This window comes from Lissotriton helveticus, chromosome 8, assembly GCF_964261635.1.
Source record: "Lissotriton helveticus chromosome 8, aLisHel1.1, whole genome shotgun sequence".
In the NCBI taxonomy this organism is placed as follows: domain Eukaryota; kingdom Metazoa; phylum Chordata; class Amphibia; order Caudata; family Salamandridae; genus Lissotriton; species Lissotriton helveticus.
Window position 1 is genome coordinate 369,969,843 of NC_136069.1, and position 15,327 is coordinate 369,985,169.

Genomic DNA, 15,327 nt, shown 5'->3' on the forward strand with positions numbered 1-15,327 from the left:
TTCTCAACCTATGTCTCCCAATTTAACACCTACATCCACATCTCTCATCCTCTGACTCTGTAACATTTTATTTGTTTTTTTCTCTTTTTTTCCACTCCCTTCACCTTAGTTGTGTGCCCTTCATGTTTCAATCCCTTCCCTATTCTTATTTGTTTACTCTCTCTTATATGACCCCCTCCCATTGCTCGTTTTTACATGCCCTCTCTTACCTTGTGTCACACTGCCATTTCCCCTCCTTTTTATTTTTTGTCTTTCTTTCTCATGAATCATTTGTACATCATCAGCATGTGCCCTACAGTCATGTGGGGCCAGTGTCTCCCCTAAACTATTTGTAATCATGACAGGTCTATCACAACCATGTCAGCATTTGAAAAAGTATACCATAGCAATAGCAGCAACAGAGCAAGGTTGTAACTTAACGAAAAAAAACAAGCTTGGTTAAAGCCAATAGGTCTATCCTATGTGAGACCTTTTCGCACTGCCAATGTCTTTTATCCATGTTATAGAGCCATGTGACTGTGCAGCATGGCTAAAAGTAAAGTTCATCAAAAAGTGATATGACACAGCCAGCTCTGGCCCCACGTCCTAGTGCTTTCTTTCAGGTGGGAGGGGGGGGGGGCAGGATTGAATGAATGAATGAATTTAAAATGTATATTGCGCTCGAATGCCCGAGAGCTTCTAGTCGTGGGTTGGAGGGGTAAGCAGCAACACCTAAAAGTGGTGGGTGAGAGTGGCAAGCAACAACAGGAGAAAAAATAGTACCTCAATTACTGCCAAGCAGTGGACGGACACCAATTAAGTTTAATCAATCTGTGCTTGGTCCATGCGCCACAGAAAAGAACAGGAAGTGAATCTTGGCCCGCGCTGGCCAATTGGGAGACAGCAAAGGAGAGTGAAACTGAAGCCAAGAAATGATAAGCAATGGGGCGCTAAAAGCTCTTTTTGTAAATAGTGTTTCACAAGCAAGAGAGCATGCACTGTCATATGCTCGGACCCTAAAGATAAGCATGTAAAGCTCAATACACAAAACAGGAGCAGCCCAGGCAGGGGTGCAACATCCCCTCAAACACTGAACAAGGACAGCAAGAGCAGCATCGCTGCACGATCCCCCACACAGATTCAGAGGCTGCCTTGAACAGGCACAATGCATGGAGAGGCGGTGCAAGCTTGCCTGACCGAAAATAACTACAGCATGAGAGGGAGCAGTGCAAGCTTCCTTCAGATACAGAATAAGCACAGCGTGGGCAGAAACTGTGCAACCTTTCTTTTATAGCACAAAAAAGGGACACCATGGCAGCGGCTGTAATATCCACTGTTAAACAAAACAGGTGCAGCACAGAAAGTAGCTGTTTAGGCCTTCCTCTTATGAAAAGGGGGGCCCTCGGCCCCCCCGCACGCATGGCGGCGCGGCGACCGTCGCCCCCACTGTCTCCTTGGTCGCCATTCGGCGGTGGGGGCGTGCCCTGGGGGGCGCGGCCCACCGCCGATTGGCTGGCGGCCTCCTTGACCCGGATCCTGGGAAGTGGGTCCGGGTCAGGGGGGGCGGGCTATAGGAGGGGCCACCTGGCCCCTCGGGAATAAAGAGATAGGGAGCGCCCAGGAGACCCTCTTGTCCCTGGATGCTCCCTCGCCGAAACGGTGTGCCCCGCGCTCGGGGCTTCTTTGTTTTAGTAAAATTTTCCCCCCTTTCTTTTTCAGGTTACTCGAAGGGCCCGGGATCAGGAGCTGCGCGCCAACCGGTAGTGTGCACGTCGACCGCACAAGGTGTAGCAAGCTGTTTTCGGGAGCTAGCCGTGTGAAGCCAGCCGCTTCTGTGTTTTTTCCTTAACAGGTCAGGTTTGGCGGGACGACGCTGGGACAACGGAAGAGCATCGGAGCTCACCACGGACAGAGCCGGAACGACGATGGGTCGACGGAAACTCCAGCTCCGACGGTCTTTTGTTCTCCTGGTCCCGAGTCGTCAGCTGGGCAATCAATCCCACAGAGCCAAGGACGGGGATATCGGGACGTGCGCACAGAGAGCGTCGGGACACGGTGAGGGGGCCCCCTTCATAGGGGCAGAGCAGTTGTGGGCAGTGGGTGGGGGGGCCTGTGGGGTGTGCAAGATCCTGAGTCGGATCGGAGGCGGAGTGGCCGTGCCACGTGTGCTTTTCTGCCCCAGGTACGGAGCTGAGACTGTGGCTTGGTGGATGCGGCGCCATCCTGTGTCTGCCACAAGACGGGCCATTGAATGTGGGGACAGGTTTTCAATGTGCGAGTGATGTTGCCCGGGAGGGGGGCAGTACAGAGGCAGATGGGTCTTTCTTCCGTTCTGCTAACAGGGGACGCTCGATAACTACATCACCGCTTCAAAGAACTGGTAGCACGTATCACTTTGGCTATGAATGCACTAGCTTGATGGCAGGCCTATTACTTTGTTGAGACTTGTTCACTGCAGCTCATGTCTGGCCTGGGAACGTGGAGCACGCGCTGCATTAGTTTCACCCAGGAAGTCTAGTCTTGGGACCCAATGTAATTTTTGGGGAGATGTCAAATGCTCACAACTGCCTCAAAGGTGTTTTATTTGTCGGCAACCATAGGATCCCCCTTTAAAACGCCCTGACCCTCAACATAGGAGAATGATTCGGAACGGGCAAGTTTCGCGGAAGGCGTATTCTTTATGCCTTCATGGCACATCCGCTCTCGTCTGGGCCGGGGTAGTTCTAAGGGCGGTAGCCGGGTTTCAGGGGTCATGGCAGGGGGCTGGGATGTAACGTTTACATCTCATTTAGCCTTACCGATCAAGCCTTCACAGCAAAAGTCCTTGGGAGCTGTTTGTTACGTACAGGTTGCACGGTAAAGGCACGTGTGGTAAATATGCAGTTGTTTTTTATAACCGTGTTGTTAAGGCATTTGAAGTAATCGCATGCATGGTTCCGTCTTCAGTTTCGATATTTTGTCTTTTATATTGTTTGCTATCGCTATTCTAGTTTCAATATTCTGGCTGCACACCACTGCTTCGCCATTCCTTTACTTTCACTAGGATGTGTGCCACAGTTTCACCGGTTTGCCTGCATTACGTTCCGGTAAACCTGTAGCTGCACGGTATTGTGTACACTAGCGTGCCCCAGTCTCACCAGCATATATCTAGTATCTCTCCTCGGATTCACCAGGCTAAACGAACAAGGATGCCTTCGAAATCGTATGGGCACTATAACAGTCTGCCACATGGCGATGCTGTGTGTGTGATTTAGAGATGAGCAGAACCACAGCTGTTTATTAATTCAATACACATTAAACACTATTAATCCTGACACCCAAGCCATTCGTATAATTTTAGGTCCTGGAATAATCTGAATATTCAGATTTATAGGAATGTTAGGGTTGGTAGTTGCATAGGTGTGGTTAAAACTGCAGTGGCTTCCTGGCAAGGGCTCTGGCAGATATTTGTACAAATTAAGCACCGAATGCTGGAAATGTGTTTATGTCCAGTCCCTTCCTATGATCCTTTAATGATGTTTTTAGTTCATCTTCTGTTGTACCCTGCACTTTATTTCACACTTTTATCCTGTGAAAGTATCATGTTGCTGTATATTGCCCTTCCTGGTTGGGAAAATAACTCTGCTTGTTGGCTATATCTATAAAGATATGCACCATAAGTTAAACTTTTATCAATTACAGGAATTGAAAGTACGAATAGTGCAGGTTTGCCTGACGGTGTAATGTAAATATGGTGCCCGGGTGAAGCGCTCCAACACCTTCTGGTTGATTCTGCGCGATATAATGATGCCAAAATTAAGTAATTAAATTAGAAAATAGATAAAGTATCGTCTCTGAGGTGTGGGTGACCGAGTGGGACTTGTTCGACAGGTGTCCTCATAGCTGCCAAAGTTTGTTGAACTTGCAACTTGACTGTCACTACAGTTTGTTAAATTGGAGACAACTGGTGTTAGCATCTACAATCTGTGGCTGTGGATTTCTCTCATGGTAATTTAGGCATAACTAATAGTTTTCAAATTTGATACTGCGGAGGCTGAACTTATCCTGACTTAAGCTAAATAGCAGTATAGGGATGGATAAGGAGGGAGCTTGAGTTCAAAGTAGGGTCAGTGCCTTTCTTGAGTTGCTTCAGATATATAACAGTTTTATAACTCTATTTCCTACGTACATTCTTTATGTGGGTTCCCTTAGCTTCTCATTCCATGCACGATTGGGAGATGGAAACCAATGTTAGTGACAGTGGGAAGTGGGAAATGCCTAGAAGTAGTCGTTGTGAGCGACTTAGCATCAGGAAGGCATGAAAACATAAAAGGTGTTTTCACTCCATATCACCATGATCTGACTGTGTCCTGTATTTGGGGTGAAGCGTGACTAGCAACACGTAATGCTATTGGCGTTTGTTTTGAGTGGGGACTGGCTAAATTAGAAATCTTCATGCCATTTTTTCACAGCTTTTTAAGGGCAAATGCCCAGTAATCCAGGCAGGTGCAATTTTCTGAACCATAGCATATACCGGACATTTGACTCTTCTCAACTCTGCCCACCTTTCGACATGTGTCAGGGGTTAGGGCTTATTATCCGACGGAGAGTGTAGAGCAGGCTGTCCCAGTTCCATGGTACTCAGTGGGGCACAGACACAGAGCCTGAAAGTAAATGTTAGTAGTAACATGGGATCAGGTCTCTCCAATAGATCACTGCACCGCAGGGGGGACTAAAGCTATTTAGTTATAATACGACATCTCCACACCAGTGACACGTCAGATTACAGCACTGCTTCACTTAGGAGCCAGATGGGGATGGGAGAGTCCAAGCAATATTCCAGAATTCACGTCCAGGGATCTCAACAGACCTCTACAGCAGTAGTGCACAGTGGAGGACGAGGTACTGACAAGAACGGTCAATGCCAATAAAGATGCAATGGGTCACGATCCAAAGGTTAATCTACATCTGAGGTGCTGTTCATTATCCTAGGGGGGGACATTGCACCAGTCCAAACGACTCTTCATTGATGATAGGTTAAAGCTAACTTTATTGGACAGCCATCCTAGTGGTAGCTGTATTGCGGGCAGCCTCCAGGCTAAGTCTTGAAGGAATGTAGAGCAGCTGGCTTTACCAGTCTATATTGGCATGGATGAGTAAAGGAGAAGGGAACAGGTGGATAACAATATATGTATTTGTTTTAAACACATTCCTTTAGTTCCTTTACGAGGCTATAGTCAAGAAATTACAGTCGGTAAACTTATTCTAACACACAAGTAAATGGGCACAATATACGTCGAGCTTATGTTGAGATTAGAGGCGAGTAATTACAGTCTGTAGGCCTATATAAATACGTGGAGCTATAGGGGTGTCCCAAGGCCAGATATCAATAAAGTGTGGGGGAACGACGAATGGCATAGAGACAGGGCATAGAGCCAGTAGAAAGACTACCGGGGGGTCCTGATAATGCTACACACCCTTATGGCACACCTATAAGGTGCCCAAGACCCTAGTGGCAACATCACATGGTTCTGGGGAGGCGTCTGGCCATGTCCGGTTGGCTAGGATGATGTTTACCAGAAGCCAAAGTGGCGAGCGAACAGGGCCCTTGGGCCAGCTTACAGGGGGAGCTATGGCTTTCATTGGAGCCACAGGCTTATTCTTAGCCAGGGTTATGTTAATAGGCACCACACGGTAGCAAGAAGTTTAAATGCGCTACGGGTGTCACAAATTGAGGCTGCTGACCACTCGCAACGGAGAGTAAGGTGGGGAGTGCTCCTGGGGTTCATCTCAGCTCAAGCCTGGTATCGGAGGGCATTGAATACAGACGGGTGGGTCAGCTTTCGTTAAGAAGCCAGAAACATTACCTAAATATACAATAGTATGGCACGGCATTTCACAATGTGGATTGTCCTAAGGTAACAATAGACGGGCCATTACATTCACGGGGGACCACAGGTCGACGCTTTCATGTAGGTCATATTACCAGACACCCTTAGGTAGCCCTAATGTAAATGTCAGCAAGTGGCATAAAGCCTAGCATCTGAGTACGTGGAATGCAGGCATGTGTGGATCAACGTGGGGTGTGAAGTCAGGAACATTACCTAAATATACAGTACGATTCTATGGCATTCCACACCGTGTATGGTCCTGAAGTAACAGTGGTTGGGCTATCGCATTCATTAAGGACCACAGGTCTAAGCTTACATGAAGGGCTTTCCACCAGGCACCCGTAGGCAGCCATAACGTGGATGCTCGCAAGTGGCACAAGCTGTCACATTACTCAATACGAATGAGTAGTCATCTGGCGCTAAGGTTATCAAAAAACTTACTTAGCAAGTAAGTGATGCTAATGTAAGACTAGCGCGTGTACAGCAGTTATCGCCAGAAACACTAATGGTTTGTGTTTATCTTTTCCACTTATGTATGGCCGGGTCCATGGGGGACATCTGGAGTGCTCCACATCACAACAGCTGCAACAGGTGGACAGCTCAGGGGATGCTGGCGTCAGTCACGGCCGGGTCCAGGGCGGATATTGGAGGGGTGCTCCACACCGCAACATCAGCAGCGGGTGGACGCCAAAAGGGAAGCATACGTCGAGAAAGAGGACACCAAGGGCCCAAGTGTTGCTGGCAGGTGTAAGTGCTACCCATTCCCTAAGGTGGAAGTGGGAATTGTCACCCAGGTTTTCTTGATCTTTTCCTGGTTCCGGCAGTTTCTCCAACCTGTGACGCAGGGGAGGAACTCATCACCTGAAGGGGAGGTGCTACAATGTGCCAGCGCAAGCAACAGGCTGGACGCGGGACAGGGAAGAGTTGGTTTGGGGGACTGTGCCTTGGTCAGTTCAGTAACTTCTTTCAGGGACTCTTAGCTCAGCAGCCCGACCCCCCGTCAATGGTGATACTTCACCTAGGGGGGACTGACTTGGCCAAAATTGGGAGGTTAATACTCATTGATGGGTTCATCTCCACTGTGGGTGGGTCTTCAGGACTTGCCCGGGTGGCACAGTAGTAGGTTCTCAACCTATCCCGTGGTGGCAGGGGCGAGGGGCGGACGCGGTCAGGGCGTTGAATCACTCGATAGAGAGGATCAACACACAGTGAAAAAATAAAAATTAGTTCAAGCCCCCCCTCGGATGCAGACGATCCACTATGGGTGTATTTGAGGTGCATAATTCTACCTGGTGAGGGGAGTCCATTTGTCGGAGGAGGGAAGGGTCCTGTCATCTGATACTATCAGGGCCTAGTTGAAAGGTTTTGATAGAGTAAGAACTTGCTAGGATAGGTCAAGGCAGGGGGAGGCCAGATCGTCGGTTAACAATGCTGGTCTGTGGCGGTAAGGTCATTATCGGTGAGCACATATTTGAGGTCTGAGGGGGCGGGCATCATCCTATGGAGGTTCCCGCCCAGGGGGAGGGGCCTGCGGGCCACTCCCACAACTCCAGGGGCAAGGTAATAGATGCTGCAAAGCAAAGGAGCGCGGGTAGGAGTAGTTCACGCTTTCCTTAGGCTGGTAGCCACCCCGCGCGCGTGGACTCATGACGCCACCGGCGCAGAGTAAGGGCCCTCCTTTAGTGGGTAAATGGAGTTCAGGGCGTAGACCGGGCAATTCCCGGGGTAACACTGCGCATGCGCACATCCAGAGGGGAGGCGCAGCTTGTAGGACCTGACACCGGTAGTGACCCTGCCATATGGCCAGAAATGTACAAAAATTCTAGATAAGGATGTTTAGTCTAAGTTAGGAAACAACATGTGTTAGAGTTTTGTTAAAGTCAGGCTCTCAAACTTGTTGCTAAGAAGTATGTAACTAAATGTCCTGCTGAATTTTTGTATACATTGTTGATTATGCAATTAAAACCTTTTTTAATTTCATACTTTAATAAATACGGCCGGGCGACTAGCGCCCGCCTTCCAAAAAGTAAAGACGTCTCGTGTCCACGTTCCTGGGTATTGGGTGCCGGATTGGGGGGGAGGCGGCAGCTAGTCGCTGACCATGTGAAAAGGGGGGCCCTCGGCCCCCCCGCACGCATGGCGGCGCGGCGACCGTCGCCCCCACTGTCTCCTTGGTCGCCATTCGGCGGTGGGGGCGTGCCCTGGGGGGCGCGGCCCACCGCCGATTGGCTGGCGGCCTCCTTGACCCGGATCCTGGGAAGTGGGTCCGGGTCAGGGGGGGCAGGCTATAGGAGGGGCCACCTGGCCCCTCGGGAATAAAGAGATAGGGAGCGCCCAGGAGACCCTCTTGTCCCTGGACGCTCCCTCGCCAAAACGGTGTGCCCCGCGCTCGGGGCTTCTTTGTTTTCCCACCCACCATCCCTTGGAACAAAAAAGTTTTGTAGCAGTTCTTATGTCTGGTTGAATGGTAAGTTTTGAAGGTACGGTCCACGGGTCTCACAGGGTAATAGAGATGGAATTGTTGGTATATTTTGTTGATGCTTTTGTCTAGGAATTTTTCCCCTTTTAGCAAGTCATGTGTGAAGTGAATTGTATGTGATGCTAAGTGTCTTTAGGCCTTTTTTCCCTTTGTAGCTATACGCGGGTCTCACAGGGTAATGGAGATGGAATTGTTGGTATATTTTGTTGATGCTTTTGTCTAGGAATTTTTTCCCTTTTAGCAAGTCATGTGTGAAGTGAATTGTATGTGATGCTAAGTGTCTTTAGGCCTTTTTTCCCTTTGTAGCTATACGTTGATACTGTTATTTAGTAGCCAGTGTAGCTGTCCTTTAGAATTTTTCCCATAGGTCGTCGTATTTATTAGGTATGGGGCATGCGGTAAGGTCATTATCGGTGAGCACATATTTGAGGTCTGAGGGGGCGGGCATCATCCTATGGAGGTTCCCGCCCAGGGGGAGGGGCCTGCGGGCCACTCCCACAACTCCAGGGGCAAGGTAATAGATGCTGCAAAGCAAAGGAGCGCGGGTAGGAGTAGTTCACGCTTTCCTTAGGCTGGTAGCCACCCCGCGCGCGTGGACTCATGACGCCACCGGCGCAGAGTAAGGGCCCTCCTTTAGTGGGTAAATGGAGTTCAGGGCGTAGACCGGGCAATTCCCGGGGTAACACTGCGCATGCGCACATCCAGAGGGGAGGCGCAGCTTGTAGGACCTGACACCGGTAGTGACCCTGCCATATGGCCAGAAATGTACAAAAATTCTAGATAAGGATGTTTAGTCTAAGTTAGGAAACAACATGTATTAGAGTTTTGTTAAAGTCAGGCTCTCAAACTTGTTGCTAAGAAGTATGTACCTAAATGTCCTGCTGAATGTTTGTATACATTGTTGATTATGCAATTAAAACCTTTTTTAATTTCATACTTTAATAAATACGGCCGGGCGACTAGCGCCCGCCTTCCAAAAAGTAAAGACGTCTCGTGTCCACGTTCCTGGGTATTGGGTGCCGGATTGGGGGGGAGGCGGCAGCTAGTCGCTGACCATGTAAAACAAGTGCAGCAGGAAAGAAGTAAGGCCGACCAGCCTTACAAAACGGTGCAGCACGAAAAGTAGTCACATAAGCCCCCCTTGCACAAAGTATGAAAAGCAGGCAACGTCTATGGCAGCCTCCCTCACAAATAATCAGATGAGCAGCTATGCAAGTCTCCCTCATACAAAACAGGTACAAAAAGACAAACCCTTGGCAGCAGTGAAGGGATAGATGACCTTAGCTTCTAGGAGGTACCATGCCATGTCAAAAACAATCAGTCAGTCCTAACTTTTTATCCAAGAGCGCTTACTGGGTTTTAAGCTAATAATGATGAGGATTAAAAAATGAGTCCTAGAATGCAAAGGTGTGTTGCTCAAAAAAGCTAGGAATTGATGATGTCAAATATGATGTGTGCGTGTGCATGCATGAATGTGAGCAAATAACAACTCTGAATGTGATGAATAAACTGCAACAGCGAGCTAAGTTAATGTCAGAGAGTGGCATCAACAGCAGTTCGATTCTACAATTTAAGAAACGTTTTGAGTCCAGCTTCTGATCTCTGATATCTTAAATGCAATTGTTAAATGACCCACAGGAAGGCAACTGAAAGGAAGCAAACTATCTTACCATCGCCATGAAACACCATGGTGTCAGGGGCAAAGAGGTCAGCTAGATCCTCATGGACGTCATGCTGCCAAGTCTGGGGTCCCCAGCCCTAAGGCCCGAGGCACACGGAACTCACCTAGGTATCCTGTCACCTCTGGATTTCCCTGATGATGAAAGTGAAACGTTCTGCTGATTGTGCAACCCGAAAATGCACTCTCTTTGCAGGTAAGATGTCAAGAGCCACTCCCATCTCTTAGGGACTCATTATCGTGCCTGAAAGATGAAGGCTAAGCAGCCGCGGCCGGCAGTGGGAGTACCGGCCGGGCGGTGATGTGGGGAGGGGGAGGGGCAGGGTGGGGGGGTAGTAATGTATGGATTACGGACTTTAAAAGGTAAGTAACCATAAAAATAAATAAAACGAATTTCATTGCACACACTGCATCACCAAATGCGATGCAGTGTGTCCAACGAAATTCGTTTTATTTATTTTTATGTTTACATTACTTTTAAAGTCTGTAATCCATACATTACTACCCCCCACCCTGCCCCTCCCCACGTCACCGCCCTGCCGGTACTCCCACTACCGGCCGCGGCTGAGGCCAAGAGCACTCAGGAACAACCAACAAGCACTGCCTCCTTCTGCAGGTTCAGCTTAGCTGTCCTACGCGGTGCAGAGGAAGAGACGGATTACGTGAGGTAACAGCTTACCTCGCAAGCAAGAGTGCTAATAGGAAGCGGTTCTCACTCCCCCGCCATTTCGGGTTTAAGAATTTAAGAAACTCGGTTCCCCTCCAAATGTGAGGGGCTCTATGAAAGGTGACTTCCCTTTTCTTCTGAATTTATAGAAGGGAGGGTGAACACCCAGGTGTCACAGTTGTGAGAGTCCTGAGGAAAGCCGGGGTATTGTCATTTGCCGGCTGAAACATGTCGACACTTAAGCAGAGAAGAAGGGTTGGAGTCTCATTAAAAGCTCCCCAACCCAGCATCCACATTTTCATTAAATTTTTTAATTCTGGACAGGGTACCTAACATTAAAATTGTAATAAGGACTCCCTGAGATCAGTTTTATATCAATTTTTCTGCACAAATTCTCACCCTTGATGTGGCACTGTAGTTTGTATTTTCTTCTCCTCCCTATTGCACCACCTCCAGGGTTGGGCAGGCGCGGAGGTGTGTTAGCAGCCCTATGATGAAGCATGACACAGCTTGTGTGTGTGAGGGCAGTTTTAAAATTTTGATGCATTCCCCTTTCACTCACCCACCACCACATATTATCATTATTATCCCTCTTCTTTTTGTGATTTAAATTACTGAGCGGGAGGTTGAAGAGGGTCTTTTATCCTCTCACCCCTCTGTCTTATTGTGTTTTTAAGGTAAGCTGAACCCTGTTTTATGTTGCTGCTTAGTAAAAGGAAAGATTCCATTTATTATCAGTTGCGGTGAAGGAGCCCAGTCAGGGGTATTGGGGGATACCGGAAAGAATGCTCTGGTGCACCGAGCCATCTGGCCTCCCTCTAACCTTACCTCTGGCATTTCCATGAATCAATATTCATGGGGAACTGTGTTCTTCCTTGCCGCCGGTGACGGCTGCTCGCATTGCGGAGTGGTGAGGCGGGGGAGATGGGGAAATAAAAAAAAAGCACGAAAGACAGTTCAAAAATCTAAAATTGTTCTTATCTACAGATCCGGGGGCCACCGCCTTGCTCCTCTCTCCCAATCCTTGCCTCCCGGATGTCCAAGGATTGCTGCACACTGCGCAGGCTCCCAGATGCCAATCCCAATGCTGTTCTCATGCTGGGAATATTATTCCTAGTATGAGAAAAGCACTGTAATTTGTGTGAGTGGCCTGGTTTGCCGCTCAGACAGTACCTGGGAGTCTGTCCTATTTCTCCAAACCGGCTGTGCAACACAGCGCGGGTTGGGGAAACCTAAGTGGGCATGTCTGTTTGGCCAGCCTAAGATGGCTGCCAAACTGACATGCGCACTTACAAGTGCACCTACCACTCATCCTGCCCGTTCCTGCCCTGTTAAGGATTGCCTGGCCCCGCCCAACCCTAGACTCATGTTCGCTGCCAGACAGAGAAAAATAAAATGATGATAAAAATATTTTATTATTATTTTATTTTTCTTCTGTTGGCTTTTAGCAGGGGGGAGACGCTCCTCCGCTATTAGGGAGGAGCCACCGCTGCTTGCCTCTGTGCCTTTCCGAAGTATGCATATGCCTGGATCTGAGCTGCACATTAACAAAGGTAAGATACCCCTACCGCTTGGTTGCGTCTTTTAGTCGATGGCGTGCTGGCAGGAGAGGACCCCGTACTCAGGGCGTCTTCGATGTCGATGTTCAGCTGATCCAACTTCATCATGAGGCAGCTCATGGACTGCGACCACTCGGACGCGCGTGCCTAGGGAAAACCCAGAATAGAAGCGGATCAGACAGAAGAAATGTTGCTCAGGCCATTAAAAAATCCTAAAACAATGCACTGCCCGTCCTTGGAAACGGCAGACATTCCCTCGAGGTACCTCAACAGCACTTGCTGTGCTTACTCTTCTACAAAACAACATAAAATGAACTTAAGCATATAAAAATAGTGTTTGATATTGCAAGACGCGCACTAAACTGAGTTTATGTTGGAGCTAGAAACCGGCTTGCTCTGAGTGTAAAAAGGTTATGAAAACAGATGTTTTATGAAGCAATAAAGTTCAGAAATTTTATTGCCTTGCATGTTTCTATACTCTTTAATTTTTGCACACTACTTGTTTTTGTGGGGTGCTCTCTACTTTCAAATATAAAGCTGCCCACCCCATCCTTTCCTTCTTTATTTTTCCTTCAGCACACCTAAAACTGAGCTGCCTCCCCTTCCTCTCCCCCACCCTCTCTACTAAGGATGATTGAAGAGTCTGCAGGAACTAGAAGACTTTGCAAGAAAGGCAGGACCGTGTGTGGTCCATTCTCCTTCCTGTTGAAGGGGATGCATTGAGGCAAGCATAGAAAAAGCCAATAGGGTTGCTTTTTGCATAGCACTTATATCTCTCAGCAGGTCTGAAGCAACGAAAAGGTGTCATAAGGTCTAATAATCATACTTAAAAGAATAAAAAACTATTTGGGAATACATAGGGTAGGCGGTGGGTGCATGTGTGCCAACCCTATATACCACCTCAGTAAGAGGTGGGAAAAATATTTTTAAATGATCCTTTTTTATATGTAAGCCTCACCCACTCTAGTAGTGGCATGCTTCGTCATCGGGTTCACTCTGACCCCCATAAGTCAGGGTGGGTTCAACTGTGTATCAGGGAACTCTTTGTATAATAATATGTGGGGAACATAACATGTAAATACAAATTCTTCATCCACTCCCGAGGTATACCTTTATTAGCGGGGTGCATGGGAACGATTAAAATAAACTATCGAAGGGGCATCAAAGATACTATGGTTCTATGACATGCCCATGACCTTGTGCGGCCAGTAGTGTAGGGCAGAAACTTGTTGGCACTATAAGGGTCATCGGACCACAGTATCCTAGTTGCCCCTTTCAAAGTTGAGTGGATTTACATGGAAGAGAAATTCTGCATTTAGGGATATTCAATTAGAGCACGAATGCCTCTTCGCATCCAAAATTGATGCATGGATGCACTTTGCGCTAAGAAATAAAGCTAAATACAACAGAACATGAATAGTGAGTGTGATCAGCTGCTCACACTTGCCAAATGTGCACTTGGGGCAGTATTTTCCTATAACTTACTCCCACCACATAACGCTAGTTTCTTAGAGCAAAAAAAACCCTTGCATCCAAAGTGGACGCCAGGATGCATTTTGCGCTAAGAAAATAGTTCTAAATTCAACATAACATGAACAGCAGCCCGAGCAGCTGCTCGTTAATTGTGCTCTTGTGGTAGGATTTCTCCCCCAAATGAATTTCAATTACACAAGCAGGTGTAATTGCGCTATTATCGGTAATTCCATGTCAAAGAGTAATGCGGAATTACCAAAATTACACTGGTTACTCCAGCATAATTGAAATTCTACCCAGGCCTTCTTTAAGTTCTACTTTAAGTGGTGAATTTGGTTGATCTTATCAGTGCCTTGTGATTGACAACTACTGTATGGCAAAACTGCATATGGTTTCTAGCCACCCAGTTCGCTATAATGCAATAATGCTGCAAATAATGGAAGACAGTTGTGTGAGGTTTACGAATATACTGCCAACCCGAACGTACAAAATTAATATATTGAACCTCTTAGAAGGAAATTCCAGAAACCAGAAGCATCAGAAAATTAGCTAGTCTTTTGCAGAATTTGGTTAGCCAGGTCTTTCCCATACAGTAATAAGTCATCGGGCTGATACTGTGGGCTTATGGAGATCAGGGTGGGAGACTGGCTGTATTTAATCAGTAACAGATGCGTCAACACATCTGACTGGTGCATATTTCTCAACACCATATTTATCTGGATCAAATGCTGTAGAATTTGTGCACAAGGTACATCATACTGTACTCTCTGATGACAGTAAGAAGAATGCAATCACACTTTTCAACCCAACACAATCCAGTGAATATGCCCACAGTCTACATAATATTTTCTGAGTGTCTAGAAGGATTGGGAAAATATGGTATCATCATCAGCAGTGTCACATACATTGCCAGAGCGAGATTCCAATGTAAATCGGGCACCAAGAGCACATAGACATAGGACTTCCTGCCATCCCATGTTATTAAACGCCTCTTAATTTTTAATTACCCCAAATCCTACTGAAACAAGCTTCAATAAAACGCTGCAAGTCATTCATCATTTATATACAAGCAGATGCAGAAGGGGGTTTTTGCATTCTACTTGGGTAGACCAAAAGACAGTGTCATCCTGTGGTGAAGTGGTCTTCTTCACTGGGTACAAAGTTGTGTTTCGAGCTGTGGCACTGGATGGGGCGCTGGGAGCAGCAGCTGTCTGGACGTCACCCCCTGAGCATCCTATCAGCAGCCTCTAAGTCATCGTTGATGATGGGATGGTCTCCTGCTGGAGACCATCAACAGTGGCATTCTTTGTGTTGCAGAGGGGCTTATGTATTAATTACAGAGAAGGCTTCCTTGGCAGAGGCACAGGGTGCAAACATTTGGGATGCTGGACTCCCCACTTCACCTCCTGAGTGTATGCTGGCACCAGTGCTTTACTGGTACTGGCTAGATCTGAAATTTGACTCAACCTCACTTAAGGGTATGCACTTGTGGAACTGTGGGTTTCGCATCTACCTACAGATCACAAGCTACAGGTAACTTATATGTGTACAGTAACACTCACTAAGTAGTCGTGAGATGAAATAAACCTTGTTGAGAGAGAAAATATGGATAAAATAGGTTA

General features: G+C 47.5%; 1 protein-coding gene across 1 annotated transcript in view; it reads right to left on the bottom strand.

Annotated features, from left to right (window-relative positions):
- STARD13 (StAR related lipid transfer domain containing 13) overlaps positions 1-15,327 on the bottom strand; it is a 987,444-nt gene that overhangs the window by 678,290 nt on the left and 293,827 nt on the right. The window contains exon 2 of the mRNA XM_078657165.1: positions 12,242-12,379. Coding sequence (XP_078513291.1) covers positions 12,242-12,379 — 138 coding nt within the window. The remainder of the gene's footprint in view (positions 1-12,241; positions 12,380-15,327) is intronic.